We start from the raw sequence: 17572 nt of genomic DNA, 5'->3' as shown, positions 1-17572 counted from the left end.
TAAAAATATGAAGTGACAGTAATTCATACTTTGGATTTTGTAATACTAAAAAAGAATCTAGGTAATATTTAGAAATTGAAACATAAAATTTTCAGTTAGAAATCGCACCAACGGCTGTATCAAGGGTCTACATATTCAGAACTTTCTTGTGGTGATACCCCAAACCCTAGTTGCAAGAAGGGGTATCCTCCCACACCCTCCCCCCATATTGCCACTTTACAGTTTGATACATTTGCCCTTTTACCACCTGTCACAATGCCAATTTCAAAATCTGACTGCAATTCAAAGCGGGAAGGAACACCCCTCCCCATACCCACCCTGCTACCGATCACGTAAAAATGGCTCAAACATTTTTCAGCCCAGTCTGGGCCTGTCGGTCTACATGAATCAAAATGGATAATTGAAAGTGCATGGACTTGGGGATTATTGACATGGTTTTGAAGGGGAAAACAGGTCTGAAATAGAATAAATGATGATTTTAACTAAAAAAGAACTACATAATTTATTAATATCGGTTATCTTTTCCGAAATTGGTAGCTAGTCCGAGTAACTTCCCTTAGTTTCGAATGCGCAATATTCCTGTCAGTGTAAACATTCGTGACACTATATATTGACACTCAGCAACATTTACATATCTCTAAATGCAAAAGTAAGTATACTTTAAATTCACATCACCTACAATATGATTGAACAATACCTAATGTATGACACGGTTATCGCCAGGCCCGTTATCTGTAAAATATCTGAACAATTTTTTCGTCCATCCGTTACAAATTGTATGTGGCAATCCGCACTGTAAACTTTTAATATATGAATTGTCATATTCAAATTTTATAAAATGCGAATATATACCAGCCGATAATTCCCTCTTTTGGCAATGCCGGGGGCAAATGTTTACTGGAAAAATATATATAGTCATGGGCAGTATCCTAGTGTCAGCTGTCAAATTGTAGTATGTACTTTCAACATTTTTATTTCTGCGAACCACTCTTCAATTTTAGAGAAATATATTGGGTTTAAATACTTATATAATGTCAGTCAAAGTTTTGCTAGGCATCGATTGAATGTTCATTTCATTTATTGTAACACAATTTCTGTTTAGTTGGGGGGAAAAGCTAAAAACAAACCTAAACTGGTAGACTATACTACCAGTACGTCAATCATTAGCCGACTCTCAGGCCCTTCAGGCCTTTGATTTTAGTTGGAGGAGCAGGGTATGGAATTTGCGATCCCTGGTTTCGTAGTCAGACAGTAAATACAAACCACGAATCCGCACTTGTCTACATATTTATACAAAAAGCCAAGTAGCTAAAATATGTAAAATGGAATACATGTACAACATGAAATCGGAGTTGCCAATGTTTTTGAGAGATTTTTATGGGTACACTGATTTTGTATTTTGGCATCACTTACAGCGCAGCTTCTTTTTTTATCTAATGTCCGTGCTTATTTTGCCTTATACTGGGTTTTAGTTGGGGTTTGGTTTTCAGAACTACTGCGGAAAGTTTATCAATAGGAGGCAAAAATCTAGTTTTTCATCATGATTGTCATAGTTACAACAGTACAAAGGTTTCCTGAGGTCGTGTGTGGTTGACTAAAAAAATTTGTTTCTAGCAAGATTTTTTTTTTCTTCTTCTGGTTGTCATGGTAACATTTTGTCAGTTTGATAAAGGCTCTCTCTGTGTGGTAATTTCTAAGAAGATGACAAGTTTTTATATAGGTTATCTAGAACATTGTTACAATGACTAGAGTTTTATACAGGTTATCTAGAACATTGAAATTTATTTATTTATTTATTTATTTATTTGGGTTTTACGGCGCACCAACCGTGACTGTATAGGTTATATGGCGCCAAACAAGACTACAAATTTTGGTTTCATATCTCATGACTAGAGCTTTTGTAAAGGTTTTCTAGTACATGGTAACCATGTTTTCATATAGACTTTTAGTTTGTCAATCAAATCAAGAATATATGCCGCCTTCTCATAATTCTGAGCCTGAGCCTTCTCAATTACGCAAGCCTTTCAAAAATTTGCGCTTGCAGCTAATCACTGTTTCAAAAATTTACACACATTGTCGCAAACTATTTGACAATTAAAAAGGAGTAGACATGTTTAGTATTGCTCACATCAAAAACAAAATAAGTACAGCTGAAAATTTTTGCACATAATTTGCTTATTTCAAATCACTGGGATAATGCAACTACCACTTACTGTAAAATTCACTGTACTGAATATTTTCAATAATTGACAAAATAAGTCAGTCAAAGCACTGAAGTACTGAAGGGGCGATTTTCTTGTCGGTCTGAGGGAAATTTTAGGTTCAAACCCCGCTACCAACCGGACTGTTAATGATTATGGTCTAGTCCTGTTCCTTCCCTTATACGATGGTTAGGAAAACTGACGGACCCGTAATAGTGTACCTCCTTTTTTGAAGAGTATTCAATTCCTACCATAAACCTACTTTAACTAAGTTTTCAGGAGGACGTAGGTTCAAGCCCCACTAGGACCAAACGTTTTTTTTTTTCATTATTATTTCGTTTATCTAGTAAGATAAACTGTTTTTTCAAGACTTATTATTGATTTGTTGTACAAAAGCGGAAATTTTTCATTTGATTAGCCATTTCTTGCTGTTTAAAGTGAATTTAACCCCTGATACAGAATGGTGAAAGTTTAGACATCTTTGAAAATACCGAGTTACATGTGGTAAATGTTCTTTATTTTGCATTTATTCTTTAGTTTACATACTGTGGAAGAAATGTAGGTAGGTTTTACTTCTGACCTATGGTTTTTGAATTCAGAGAGCAAGGCCATAATTTTTCAGTGTTGGAGCGTAATTTCTATCCAACTGAATCCGTTTACTTGAGGCTCCCCAGAAAAAAATGTTATCGACAGTTTTATTTTGTGTTTTGTAATTGTTACGCGATACTTTGAGGTTTCTTTTATCAAAATGTTTTAACTGGATCAAACTGAAAATGTAGTGTTAACAAGGTTTTTTCTTGGTTTGACCTAGTGACCTAGTTTTTCACCTCAATAACATGTAACCTTATTTTAATCTCAACCCTGATTTCATAGAGACAAACATTCTGAAAATGTTTGCAGAAGATCAAGATGAAAATGTGGCATTTAGAGTGTTAACAAGTTTTCCTATCATTTGATCATGTGATCTTGTTTTTGACCTGAGCAAACATTTTGACAAAGTTTCATAACGATGAGGTAGAAAAAGTGACCTCTGGAGTGTTAAAAATGTTTTCCTATTAACTGATCCAGTGTCCTGTTGTTTTTTTTTACCCTAAATGACCCATTAGCAAACTTGACCAGGATTTACTGAGGATAATGTTCTGATCAAGTTTCATTAAGATTGGTTCAAAATTGTGACCTCAAAGCAAAACACAGGGTGATCAAAATAGCTCACATTGAGCACTTTGTGATTAGGTGAGCTAAAAATATAACACCATTTTTGATTTGTTTTGTCTATTTTGGAAGTAGACAGTACAATACAAAAATATTAACACTTCTTTGTCCAGTGAGAATCCTTGCAAGGTTCAAGGTCATCTTTCCAGTTCATACAAAAGGTATGAAACATTATATTTTTATTTGTTACAAAGATACAGGTATTTCTGCTGAAAAAGGTAAGCTGGTAAAAGGTAGCAAAAGAATGCTAACCTGTTGTTTAAGTCTGACCTCACATGTAAGTAATACAACAATTTGGGGATAGGAAAATGCGACCGATTTGGAATTGCAAAGGCTCATCAATTTACTTAGGTAATGATTAAGTGCAAAATCTTTACAACAAATATGTCTTAATATTGACTTTATTTGAAATACAAGTACATCTAAATGACAAGAAAATACCATACAATACTTGTAATAATGTACACACATGTAGTAAATATGTAATCATTCACGGTCTGAGTAAATGCAAATAAGCATTTCAAACAATTATTTCTTCAAATAATTAATAAAAATACAAGAACATTATATCAATAAATTTTGGACATTACACAAAGTGCCTTTTTGATGCTGAATTTATTAAACAAGTTGAATAAGATGCGTGGCTCTGCAAAGCATTTCATCAACATTATTAAAGTTTAATAAATTCAAGGTGGAAAGACACAAATGTAATATTCTTTTTATCTAATGTTAGACATCAAAAATTTATTCTTTCTTTACCTATTACAGTCAAAGTCCATTTGACTGAGGTGTTATTACACTAGTGTTTTACCAAAATTATGTAATGGCTTTATTTCATTCCAATGACATCAAATACGTCAAAGTATTATAAAATGACTCCTTATATAAATGGTGGGTCAATAGTTTGCTACAAACAGGTCTATAGTTCTGCAGTAGATTTTGTTGAGCTACAGTCAAAATTTGGAAGAAAAACAGATATGAAAATTTATTTCTGATATCATGTAATAAAACACTCATTGAATGGTTTACTGGTTAATAGACAAAACTTGTGACCTGGAAGTCATTTAATAAATGCATATCTTTCCACAATCAATTCTGATATAAATCACCAGCGTATATATGTTTTATTGACTGGTTCATAGTTCAACAGTTAATTTTGCTGGGCTAAATAGGAAAATTTGTACCAGTATATGATGCCATGTAACTAAACATTTACTGAATGCCTTGCCAGTCAATAGTCATACCTCAGGCAAATAGTTAAGATTACTGACTGGCAAGTCATTCGGAACGTTTGTAATACCAAACTTCCTACTAGGCAGTATACAAATGCACTTAAATTTGTTTCCTTAAATAGTCCAAACATATTAAGAAATAACACTAACGGTAATAACATATAAATACCCTCAGGCAGTATAAAAATGCCATTTTAAACACGATTGTGGTCCCCATTTTATTGTAATCTCAGACTAATATTCTGTAGCATAAGAAAATAGCTTACAACTATATACCTTTAAATTGGTCAATGAGCGAAATTATTCAGCCAAGGAAAAAGGACTATTGACCCTCATAAGAAAGCTATTGACCTAGACTAAGTGAAGGTCTATAGTTTACTGATAAGGGTGATGATCTGTGATCATATATTATCCATGTTTTGGAAACTGCTTTACATGTAATATAAAATTGTCTTACAACTTAGACAAACTCAATAAATTATCTTTACATCACTTTTATAGTTATTTCTGTGAGGTTATTTTTAGAATAAAAAAAAAACAACAATAAAACATTAAATAGTCTGATGATACAGTGCAGTATCATTCAGTATTTAATGATTGCAGATACCAATATTGTACCTTGAATAAATCTATGCGCAGACGTCTGATATTACATCACAGAAATAACTAGTTAAGGTGCAACTGTATTTGATCCCTAGTATAATCCACAGATGGAAGTAACATATCTAGGATACAGTGTGGGTCCATGAGCCATATACACTTAAATTTATTACAATGATAATGTTTTCTGAGATAAAAATGCACTATTTTTAACTGGCATGGTGTGCTTGCAGGTGTGCTTAAGGGGGAAGTGTTTGATGATAAAAATATGTGAGTTTTATTCGGGTAGAGAAAAAAAAAACTAATGTTGCTCGCTCGTTGTGCCTAAATGGTTTGCAACTGGGCTTTAAGTAAGATTTTTCTTAAAGATTATTCACTTGCCCCAAAGATGGCCAATCACTGATACAGAAATATTTTTTTGAAAAAATGCTCCTGATCACCCTTCTAATGGCTCATTGTCACAGGGGCCAAAAATTTTCAAAATGACTTTTTGGCATTTTTTTCTCAGAAAATATTATCACTGTAATAATTTTAAGCGTACATGGCTCATGGACCCATACTATATCCTAGATACGTTACTTCCAACTATGGTATTATCTTAAACTGCACACACACAATGCTGACCAGAACAATCTTTCTAAGCAAATTCTAACACAATGCAAAACTAGGAACGTGTCACAGACACGGATGCCCCCGCAACATGAGAAAGGTCACAGGCATGGTACTGCTCACAAATAATAAAAAGAAGGACCCTTGGCCAAGGGAAGTTGATCTTAAAAAAAAAAATCTAAGTCCACAAAAAAACTCCTTACCAGTAAGAGACAGATCAAAATACATCTCAAAATTGGATGGAGCATGCATCTTGTACTACAGAAAAATGGTCTTATTTTTCCCTACGACAAGTAATAAAAAAGATACAATATAAGCTATTCATAGTACCAAAAAGGGAAGTACTTCTGAACTAGGGACCTGGTTCCTAAGCATGACATTCTGTCTCATGATGGTGTACATTTGAGCCAACTTACCTCAAAATCCCTCCATGCATGAAGAAGAAATGCTCAGGACAGTCATTCTTGTATGTGATCTTTGGCCTCTAAGTGTGACCTTGACCTTAGACCTAGGGACCTAGTTTTGCGCAAGACACATTGTCTATCCATGCTTATTATTTGTGTCAAATTATTTTGAAATCGGACAATGCATGTCAAAGTTATGGACCGGACACAAAGACCACATTATCAGTATATATGTAGTGAAAATTGGCCAAGTTCAACCAAGGACTGTGACCTTGACCTTAGACCTAGGGATCTGGTTTTTGCGCATGACACATTGTCTATCCATGCTTATCATTTGCGTGAAATTATTCTGAAATCAGACCATGCATGTCAAAGTTATGGCCTGAATACAAACACCACCCTTTCCCAAACACACAAACAAACACACACGGACATGGGTAGCACTTTATGCACCCCCTTCCATTTTATGGCGGGGGCATAAAAAAAGACATAAATGGAGGACATTTGAGTTCAAATTCAGATAGGAGGAAATCTTTTTCTAGAACTCAAATTTCTTGTTATTTTATTGTCCTTAGAAGAAGGAAAATTATCACTACTCTAATGTAGCAGTTTGAAATGGGGCATCTTGTAAAAATGCCATTAGTACCTATGTGTACCATATATATCGATCTAATTCGTAAAGTTGTGTATATTCTGATGATCTTGCATTTTCTTCAGGTTCTCGAGTCCATCCCACCATTTGAACAAGAAATGTTTACATATCAAGTGGAACCATGGTGTTAATATGACCTTTCCCGATTCCGAAGATGTCAGTAGTTCTTGAAGTTGGTCCTTATTAACATATCTCACACACTTCACTTCATTCGGATTTATACTTAAGTCAACATCTTTACGAACAATGAGCACATAGTCAATTTCATTCTCCCCAAACTTCCCGTCTTCTGGAATATTTTCTGCTTTATACTGGATTCGAGTCAAGTACTGAAATATGTTTAGTGGAATTTGATCTGGTGTGATACCCAGCTCATGGAAAAGTTTACGCTGTGCTGCACGTTTCACCCCCATTGCATCTTTCTCGTCTCTCTCCAAATCAAAGTTTAACGGATGACTGCAGCAAGTGTTAGTAAACAAGCCTGGAAATGTGATCTTTGCGTCTGACCGTTGTTGAAGCAGAAGTTCATTCTTACTGTTAAAGAGGAAAACACTGAATGCTCTATGTAACATACCACTGTTTATGTTACCAAGGAGATGGCATGATTTCTTTGATGCTGTTCCAATAACCTCATCCTTTTCATTTACAAGAATACATGGCTCTTCCATCAATCTGACTTGTTGATCATCATAATCCTTTAAAAGCTTGTCTTCCATTGATGAAGAACTATGAAACCTTATAAATGATAGAACAGGTTTCTCTTTAAAGCCTGACCTGTGAACAAGGAAATTCGAGACTAAAAATGCCTTCTTCAACAGCATTCTATTTTTTTTTTTCTTCAAAAAATGATGCCTGTTTTCTTACAAATATTCTGCCTATGTTTTTAATGAAAACAAACCTTAAAAGTTTTCGCAGAGCAGTGCACCAATATGAAATCACTTGATTTATATTCTCTCGCTACTAACATAAAATACAAAATGTACATGAAAATAAAAATAATCCAGCTTTCAATCCTTCCCTGTTATCAACAGGAAACAGCAAAAAAAAATTCTGCCAATTTAAAATTGTCACCAAGGGAGATTACTCTGAGTTTCTAGTTTTGTGTACATCAAGGCAGATTACTCCTTGAATTTCCAGTCTTGCCTACACATGGGACAGAGCTGATGAACTTGTTGTGAGTTGAGCCACTTGACAATACAGTGTATATGGAAGCAGTGCGAGCATTCACCCCAAACTGAAAATATAAACAATACATTACAGAAAATGTGTGTCCCTATAAGTAATATTCCTTCTTAGGACAATTGTTTAATCATGGTTGTTAATGAGGCTCCCACTTTTACCTGTTTTAAGGAACATAACTTTAGAAAGTACACGTATTGTATTCCATTATCAATTTTTAAAAATCAACCATTCCTTAAAACACTAACAAGAGGGTCATTGACCCTAAAGCACTCACCTGTGTAAAAAGGTTTGTATAACCTAGTGTACAGAGTTAGGTTTATATAAATATCAAGGCTCTAGCTATTATGGATTCAGAGAAGAAGATTACAAAGTTTCTTGTATATAAGCCTATAGCAAGTACATGTTACACATAGGGGCGTGGCCATTTTTTGACACTATGACATTAATTTGAACAACTATGGTAGAGAGTCAAACACTGATACAACATGCCAAACAGAAATGGAGATTCAGAGAAGATTTTCTTATATATAACTTATACGCATATAGTATTTACATCACACTAAGGGACGTCGATATTTCTGACCCTAGGACAATAATTTCAACAATAAGGTAGTGAGTCAAACTCTGATATCACAAGCCAAATCAATTTATCTATTTTATTGGGTTTAACATCACACTGACACAATTATAGGTCATATGGCGACTTTCCAGCTTTGATGGTGAAGGAAGACCCCAGGTGCCCCTCTGTGCGTTATTTTATTACGAGCGGGCACCTGGGACCCCAGGTAGAACCACCAACCTTCCATAATGCAGCTGGATGGCTTTCTCACATGAAGAATTCAACACCCCGAGTGAGACTAGAACCCACATCGATGAGGGGCAAGCAATTTGAAGCTAGCGACCTGAATCACTCGGCCACAGAGGGCCCTGCCAAATATCAAGATTCTAACTACATGTATTACCGCTTCAGGGAAGATTTTTTAAAGTTTGATAGCTGTGAACCTATGTTTAAGTTTAACCAAAGTGACCTGTATCTTCAATGAACCATAACCATTTGACTAACTTTGGAAGAAGGTTGTAACACATTTGTGTAAAATTTTATCAAAGTCCATTCCGTGGTTTTGGAGGAGAAGTCATGTAAAGAAATTACTGATGGACACAGATGGATAACAGACACAGCATGATCAAAATAGCTCACCATGAGCTCTTGGTGCTCAGGTGAGCTAAAAAGTTCAGTGTGTCACAAATGCTGTAGACACTTTTTCCTATATATTAAAAGGTTACTATATGAGATAAAATTCAACAGTAATTTTAATCCCTGTCCTTTTTATAAATTATTTGTTCAGAATACATTACAATGCTTCATGTTGATAGAAACCTGTATTTAAAAACATTTTTAACACAGAGCTGTATGTCTACTCTGATATCAATGTTCAACTTTGCTACATGTATCAATTGGCCTTGAATTTTCAAACAGAGTCAAATTTTCAAAAACAAGTCAAATTCATAAGCTGAATCCAAGATGAAATAATTAAACTGTCAATGATATCTTCTTGCTCAAGAATATGACTGACTTGATTCTTGAAAGGAAATTTTATTAAAATTTAACAACTCTCGCAACATGCTTTATTTCACCTGCATACCTAATGGGCAATCATCGCCAGGTAGTTTACAATCAGGACAGCAACCATCAAATGCCATACGACAGATTCCACAATTGTCGTCGTTAGCAACCCATCGCCAGGTAGCAACAGCTGTCCAACTGATGAAAAGAAGAAACAGAATTCTAAAAGTAGTAAATTCAGCAGTATTCTCAGTTCTTATACTGACATACATTTTTGTATCATAATTATTTTATGTTACACAAAAAATGTGTTGATCAAATTCTCACAGCCAAAAAATGCAATGTTAAGAGTAATGGCCTGTAAGCTGTGAAACTTACCATGTTTAAGATATGTAAAATGCTTCATTGGAATTACTCCCCATGATGGGCCATCTTTTAAAACTTACAGCTAAGTATTTGGAATGAACAGTTGAAAAAAACTATCATAAACAGATAGTGCCATCACCTCCGTTTTGGGGTGTATATCTGTTTTGAAAACGCAATGAGATTCTATTGATAAATGATGGTGCCTTACAACAGCAGGCAGCACTGAGACTGAGAGTATGATGGTGCCTTACAACAGCAGGCAGCACTGAGGCTGAGAGTATGATGGTGCCTTACAACAGCAGGCAGCACTGAGGCTGAGAGTATGATGGTGCCTTACAACAGCAGGCAGCACTGAGGCTGAGAGTATGATGGTGCCTTACAACAGCAGGCAGCACTGAGGCTGAGAGTATGATGGTGCCTTACAACAGCAGGCAGCACTGAGGCTGAGAGTATGATGGTGCCTTACAACAGCAGGCAGCACTGAGGCTGAGAGTATGATGGTGCCTTACAACAGCAGGCAGCACTGAGGCTGAGAGTATGATGGTGCCTTACAACAGCAGGCAGCACTGAGGCTGAGAGTATGATGGTGCCTTACAACAGCAGGCAGCACTGAGGCTGAGAGTATGATGGTGCCTTACAACAGCAGGCAGCACTGAGGCTGAGAGTATGATGGTGCCTTACAACAGCAGGCAGCACTGAGGCTGAGAGTATGATGGTGCCTTACAACAGCAGGCAGCACTGAGGCTGAGAGTATGATGGTGCCTTACAACAGCAGGCAGCACTGAGGCTGAGAGTATGATGGTGCCTTACAACAGCAGGCAGCACTGAGGCTGAGAGTATGATGATGCCTTACAACAGCAGGCAGCACTGAGGCTGAGAGTATGATGGTGCCTTACAACAGCAGGCAGCACTGAGGCTGAGAGTATGATGGTGCCTTACAACAGCAGGCAGCACTGAGGCTGAGAGTTTATTTGTTTATGAGTACATGTACTTGTTAGTGTAGCCTTTTATTTCATATTTCAAAGAGCGTCTCTGGGTAAATTTTCAGACCAATGCAATTTTGAACAAAATTAGATGTACATATATCTATTTTTCCATTCAAAACAATGTGCATTAACTTGAGGTTATGCACTGGTATAATTGTATGAAGATTCTACAGGGTGGCCACCAAAAATCTGAAGTAAATTTCCCTGATAATTCCCTGAATTTTCCCTGACAGGATAGTCAGTTTCCCTGATACTTTGTTCGGCGTAACAACAATTGTGAATATAAATGTAGTAATATTATGGCCTCCATCCTCCCCTTCTAGCCATACCTTCTCCACCAATAAACTTGTTTATTTTACATCTATTTTATATACATATGAAATTATATTTATTTATTATATTTTGAAAATATATTCATTATTTATTTTATTTTCAGAATCCTGCTTGAATAATCAATTATATACTAGGTAATTTAAGATCTCATTGAGCAACTTCAGTAAGAGTAGTAAGCATGGTAAGTAACAACTCAAAACAACTCAAAAAAGAAAACTTCAATACTTCAGCAGCAATGACTTACATTTCACATACATGTACATACCATTATTTATTTTGTAACTTGTTGTGATACTAATTCCAGTGTCTTTTATTGCCTATAACATTGATTATTCAAATCAACAATGTGATTACAGCTTTAAAGGTGGTCAATCACATTTAAACAACATTTAAAGACTTTTTTTACTTTTTGTATATTCTGGTAGAGAATTATTTAAGGAACAAAAAGACCGATTACATAGAGTAAGATTCCTATTTGAAATATATATTTTATTATTTTTATTAAATTTTGTAATTACTCCCCTTTAATATGAAAGTATATAAAAAGCTGGGTATTTCTTTTTATTTCGATACAATGTCTAGTTTTACATTTGCATTTGATAGACATATCAACTACTGAGCAATCTGAACCAAAATGCAAGTTTAAAAGCTGTGTGTAGCTTCTGAATTCATTTATTTCCAATCTATCTTGGTTGCGCAACAAAGATAGGCAAAGGGAGGTAATAATAATTTTTCAAACTTGCGTTTCTAATGAATTCCATCTAAATACATAATTTTTAATGCAAATATTTTACAAATATATTACAATATGTCTAATATTTATACATTTCCTTAGGCAAAGTATGTTTATCAAATTTATACTTATGATAAAATAACTCTATCTTGGTTGGGCAACCAGGATAGGAAAATGAAATTTTAAAAATACCTCCAGTGAAAATCTAATTTGTATTAAGTGTTAAGTGAACATAAATGAGTGTAAATGATCAGATGCTAAAGTTTCCAACAAATCCATTACATGGCCAAAATCTGATTATCCACCTTTAATCAGTTATCATGTTTTAATGTAAATGAACTGAGCCTGATTTAACATTCTCCTTTACAATGCCACAAAGACACTACAATTTTCATAATCATACTGCATATTAAAGCAGAAGGTTAAAAATAAGCCTTTAAGCATTACAAATCTATAACTTTCTAAACATTATCAATGTTCTACATCACAAACATTCTAGCCATTCAGGTTTCTAACAAGCTATACTCACAAAACTACCAGTAACTGCAGTTTTCACTTTGAATTTTAAACACTATTAATGTTAGTACAATTATGTAAATCAAAACAGGATGTTACATATACATATAAACAATCCAGCACTTCAGTTTCTAATAGGAGGCAGTGGAAAATAACTTTTCCTGCAGTTTTAACTTTTTAACTTAAAAAGAAAAATATTAAATCTAGACAAAATTAATTAATGGTCTTCAAGATTTGACATAAAAGTTTCTTCGAAAATGAATTAGTCCACTAAATTAGCATACAAATGTCAACACCTCCTTGCATTCATAAGAACAATTTCATCTCACTGGTAAACTGAGTTTAAAACTCAAGTCATGACATGGGACACCAGCATAATGACTTTGTGGCCAGTATGGATTAAAAAAGCCTGTACTCTCTGATCAGGAACCATCCTGTTCATTTTAACTTTAAAGACCTACAGGGCTCTCCCTAAAGTTTGAAGTATGGCTGGTACAGTTAATGAGCACAAACAAACAACATGGATCCTGATCAGACTACAGAATGTACAGGCTAGTCTTGATTCCATTACTGGTTTCAAAGCCAAAGAGTTTTCTCATAAGTTGCTAATTTTATGGTTTTATAATACATTTCATAATTATGCTATTCAAGACTAATGTAAATGTTTGTTAATAACTAGCAAATGTCTAACAAGCAACTACTACCAATACACAGGTACTTCTAATGCATGATTCAAATGTTGGTATACATTTTGTTAATGTCAGTAATATATTGACACTCAATTCATTTTAGTTTCTAGTTGTGTAACAACTTCTGCTTGCTTTCAAAGTACAATGTATTAGTATTTGAGCTCTGGGGCAATGGTTGCTCAATTCCATTTTAGCTTCTCTCCATTTTAGAAACAAAAACATATCTCTTATAGTTGATGAATAACAGTTTTCGGATCATCAAACAGTGAGTGCATTTGCTAAGTATAGTATTCTGTATTATATAAAATAAATGTAACTATTATGAAGAAGAGAAACCACCAGTAGCCAAGACATAATTATACAGTCTTTTAAATTTTTTCTTTCAATTTTTTCAAAATTCCCTGATAATTCCCTGATTTTTTCAAAATTTTCAAATTCCCTGAAATTTCCATGCAGGGAATTTTTTTTAGACCTTTTCCCTGTTTTCCCTGTTTTCCAGAGTCGGTGGCCACCCTGTTCTATGCAAGCTGGGTGACTTCCTTGATTAACAACCTGATCAGGGTTCAAACTAACAGTTGTAAGGGGTAAGTTAGCGTAAATGACTTGAAGTCAGTGACCACAACTACTCTGCCATGTAGGTCCCCCCTTCAAAAGAATTGGGCACTTTCTTTTCAATATTATAACAGAAATCACTGTGAAAACACAGTACAAATATACTTGAACAAAAGAAGATATTAAATAAGAACTGCAAAAATGCAAAGAAAATTTTCTTGATTTTAGTTCTAAAAATGTCATCAAAACAAATATCAAATGATAAAAAAAAATAAAATATTTATATGCACAAAATACACTACATGTAGGTATTAAAATCATTATCAACAACTATTATATGATATATGAACACCCAACAATTAATGCACAGAAAAAAACTTAAATCAAACTTACCCTGAACAAACAAAGGAGCACAAAGATGGTGGGCAACAAATATGAAAGAAATAAAAATAATGTGTCAACATAATGAATACATGTCAATTTTTATCAAGTTATCTGCACTCAAATTTGCATAGGATCTATAAATTTGTGTCATTAGTAACCAAAGGCATTTAAGTTTGGTAGATTTAAGATACAGCCTTTCCTAGTTAATATTTTTACCATTCTTGAAACATTTCCAAATGGATTTCATTGGAGATTTTTAAACAGACATAATTATGCAGATTAAGTTTGGATGTGGATGTTCAGCGCTTCTGAACGTTTATATTATAGATGAAAAGAGCGCTATAAAATCTGGTAAATAATAATAATGTGACGGGACCGCGACATTCAAAGGTTATCACTCTGTCCCGTAATGTCCTATAGGAGAGATCGCCGTGACATCACGCATTTACAACTGTTTATCTGGTGGTGGGCAAAAAAACAATTGGATCAGCAGAATTTTTAATTTCTAATAATTTTTTCGCTAATTTATGGATTTCCAAAATTCAAAAAGTTTTGAAATACTTACATTTTTCATACTGAAATATCTTTTTAAAATGAATTACCATTTTAAATGCCATATAGTTTTAATAGTGGTGTAGTGGTGTTCAAAACTAAAAAAAACACTGTAAGTTAAGAATTCATATTCAATCCATTTTATTTCGAAAATAACAATTAAAAGTAATTAATAAATTGCTTGTTTTATAACCTTTCTATTGATCAAAAAATTATTGATATAAGGTTAGGCAATTAGAAAAACATCACTATTATTTGGTCTAGGCTAGACACTGCATTCAATAATACCAAATTGATATATAAAGTTGAGTGAGAGAATAAAATCAAATATAATGCAATCATAAATAGCTATAGAAGTAAGTTTGAAAATAAAATAAAGATCTAACATCTAATCTTAATCCGTCTCCAAGTATCCGAAAATAATTTTGACCGAAATATGTATATTACGCTATTTCAAATTTTACTCAATAAACATTGGAATAAGACTTAAAAGTATCATTACAGAGAATCATCAAATGTTAAACATCATCAAAAGTTACACTTTAATGACGAAAATTTATAGAAAACCTATAAATTTTACTTTTTAGTTTCACTTTCATGTTGTTGTTGTACTCGGCATTTTTGGGAGAAGCAAATAAATAATGGACACGCCATTAGTCCCAAACAGTGCGTAGCATACAGCTCAAATGGTATTTGGATCAAAATGAATTTTCTTCTATGAAAATAATATAAATGTTTCTGTTAGTTTTCGGGGCATAAAAAATAAATGTATCTGAATGAAGAAAACAAAACAAAACAACTGATCCCTAAAGCAAGATGGCTGCGCCCATGCAGCATGAATTTGGAAGTTTTTAATCCAGGACTACACTCTTCTGAAAGAAGCCTATATTTTTCATGTAACAAGCAGTTTACACAATATTCAGATGTATGTACAAGAATTTCAGTACAAGACCCAGGTGCAGACCCAAGTCCTGTATAAAAAGTACAGATTGAGTTTGACTAAAAAAACACAAGTTTGTCTGCTGTAAAAAATCACTGGTCCAGATTTTCAACATTAAAACTTGAATGAAACTGCCAATATTTATCCTGGCACAACCAGTTTTCAACCGCTTAACAAGTTTTCTGTGCAGTTTTATACAAATGCAAGTCCAAATCTTTGGTTTATTGTCTAACACTTTCTATCAGCATAAGTGCTATAAAAGCATACCATTTCAGTTTCAAGTTTCTAACTGATCGAATCCCTGGCAGGATGATTTTGAAAGCCATCAGTAGGAAGTCATGCTGAAAATTTACAACCTAAATTCGACCACAGGTGGTATTTTCCTTCCAGCAAAATGAAACAACACTAAACTTTTACTGTAGTTTCATTACAACATGGCAAACATAATACACCCAAAAGGGAGACAATCAAAATCCCCTCCACTGAAAAATGACAGGGTGTTACAAAATCCCCTTCATACTTCTGCAGGGGGTATCATAATCCCCTCTGTGATTTTTACTTCTTTCATCAAGTTCATATATAACTTAAAAGTCTATTGCATAAAGCACGTAAATACAATGCCTTTAGCAAACATAATATAATTTGGAGCACTCATATCTATATATCTATAATGTTAATCACAGAGGGGATTATGATACCCCCTGCAAATGTGCGAAGGGGATTTTGTAACACCCAGTCATTTTTCAGTGGAGGGGATTTTGATATATACACTCCACCCAAAATTCAAGTCTGGCAACAAACACTAAAACCAACATGGCTGATCAATATACTGTAGACTGTAGGTACACTTGCTTAAATTGGCACCTAAATTACAGGGGGTAGGGTAAAGTAAATGGCAGCCAAAAGTTAGTGCATTATCTAAAGAACTATATCATGTGCTCAATTACTCAAGAAAACCAGGGTGTCACATCTGCTACATTGATAGCTGTCACATATGACAATGTATTATATAATTGCTAAGCTTTTGACACTCCAAATATTTCAAATTGCTTAGAAAATGAAAAAAAATGTTGCAAGGACAGGCATCATGATTGCATTGTCAAAATAATTTAATAATAATATGCTTCACAATTCTGGCAGTAAGCATGTGTTAAGCAATAAACATTTAGTGCAAAAGATATATAAATACTGATATTGGCTTAAGCAAGAATAGGTAGTAGTCAAGGAAAGATGCAGGTTTTTTAGTAATAAGAAAAACCTCATGAAAACATAGTACTGCTACATAGATGGAATTTATATAATTTTCTAAGTACCAAAACTGAAGGCAAATAGGTTTCTAACATGTTCTGTCTCTGCTGTAAACAGTGAAACAGTCACAACTGATAAATTTGGCCTGTAAAGATTTTTATCATACAAAGTCCTAGGCGGTCGAAAATAGGTTGTGTTTGAAAATAGGTTGTGTGGGGATAATTATTTCGGACAATATGTATTACTGTAACTGTGACAAAAAGTAAGCTATCAACATTCTTTACACTGCTGAAGTTGCATCGGTGAGGTTGGGGATCATATGAGGGATCTTTAGCTCGACTATTCATAGAATAGTAGAGCTATTGGACTCACCCATGCGTCGGCGTCCACGTCCGCATCCGCGTCCCGATTTGGTTAAGTTTTTGTATGTAAGCTGGTATCTCAGCAACCACTTGTGGGAATGGATTGAAACTTCACACACTTATTCACTGTGATAAACTGACTTACATTGCACAGGTTCCATAACTCTATTTTGCTTTTTTACAAAATTATGCCCCTTTTTCGACTTAGAATTTTTTGGTTAAGGTTTTGTATGTAAGCTGGTATCTCAGTACCCA

At 34.3% G+C, this 17572-nt stretch overlaps 3 protein-coding genes across 6 annotated transcripts in view; 1 reads left to right on the top strand and 2 right to left on the bottom strand.

Moving 5' to 3' along the window:
- Positions 1-3796: 3796 nt before the first annotated feature.
- On the bottom strand, positions 3797-7731 carry LOC123523124 (isopentenyl-diphosphate Delta-isomerase 1-like). The gene has a single exon (XM_053549310.1). It carries the CDS (start codon positions 7729-7731, stop codon positions 6928-6930), a length of 804 nt encoding a protein of 267 aa, XP_053405285.1. The 3' UTR covers positions 3797-6927.
- A 275-nt stretch (positions 7732-8006) lies between these two features.
- LOC123523125 (anaphase-promoting complex subunit 11) lies at positions 8007-15403 on the bottom strand. 2 transcript variants are annotated; one of them, XM_045300771.2, is made up of 3 exons: positions 15349-15403; positions 9736-9856; positions 8007-8144 (listed from the first exon to the last, which is right to left on the bottom strand). In XM_045300771.2, exons 1-3 carry the CDS (start codon positions 15364-15366, stop codon positions 8029-8031), a joined length of 255 nt encoding a protein of 84 aa, XP_045156706.1. In that variant the 5' UTR covers positions 15367-15403; the 3' UTR covers positions 8007-8028. The 2 variants fall into 2 exon arrangements, with proteins under 2 accessions (XP_045156706.1, XP_045156705.2); XM_045300770.2 differs by lacking the exon at positions 15349-15403 and adding an exon at positions 14225-15329 and having other exon boundaries at positions 9736-9854.
- Positions 15404-15572: 169 nt separating this feature from the next.
- The window catches only part of LOC123523126 (uncharacterized), a 45382-nt gene continuing 43382 nt past the window's right edge, over positions 15573-17572 (top strand). The window contains exon 1 of one of the 3 annotated variants that reach the window (XM_045300774.2): positions 15573-15692. Coding sequence is in view for 1 of the 3 variants with exons in the window: in XM_045300772.2 (XP_045156707.2) it covers positions 15603-15723 (121 nt within the window). In the remaining 2 variants the exon portion in view is untranslated. Of the gene's footprint in view, positions 15724-17572 lie in introns of all 3 variants that reach the window. The other 2 variants (XM_045300773.2, XM_045300772.2) reach the window with 2 other exon arrangements.

Source organism: Mercenaria mercenaria, chromosome 8 (genome assembly GCF_021730395.1).
Source record: "Mercenaria mercenaria strain notata chromosome 8, MADL_Memer_1, whole genome shotgun sequence".
NCBI lineage: Eukaryota > Metazoa > Mollusca > Bivalvia > Venerida > Veneridae > Mercenaria > Mercenaria mercenaria.
The sequence above is the reverse complement of the archived record's forward strand: the minus strand, read 5'-3'. Positions and strand labels throughout refer to the sequence as shown.

Bases quoted from the DNA above. Each gene is read 5' to 3' on its own strand.
- LOC123523124 (XM_053549310.1), bottom strand. From the start codon at position 7,731: ATGCTGTTGAAGAAGGCATTTTTAGTCTCGAATTTCCTTGTTCACAGG.
- LOC123523125 (XM_045300770.2), bottom strand. From the start codon at position 14,295: ATGTTGACACATTATTTTTATTTCTTTCATATTTGTTGCCCACCATCT. The intron at 9,855-14,224 runs GTAAGTTTGATT...TCTTTTCATCAG, and splicing joins TGCTCCTTTGTTTGTTCAGG to TTGGACAGCTGTTGCTACCT. The intron at 8,145-9,735 runs GTATGCAGGTGA...TTATATTTTCAG, and splicing joins TGGCGATGATTGCCCATTAG to TTTGGGGTGAATGCTCGCAC.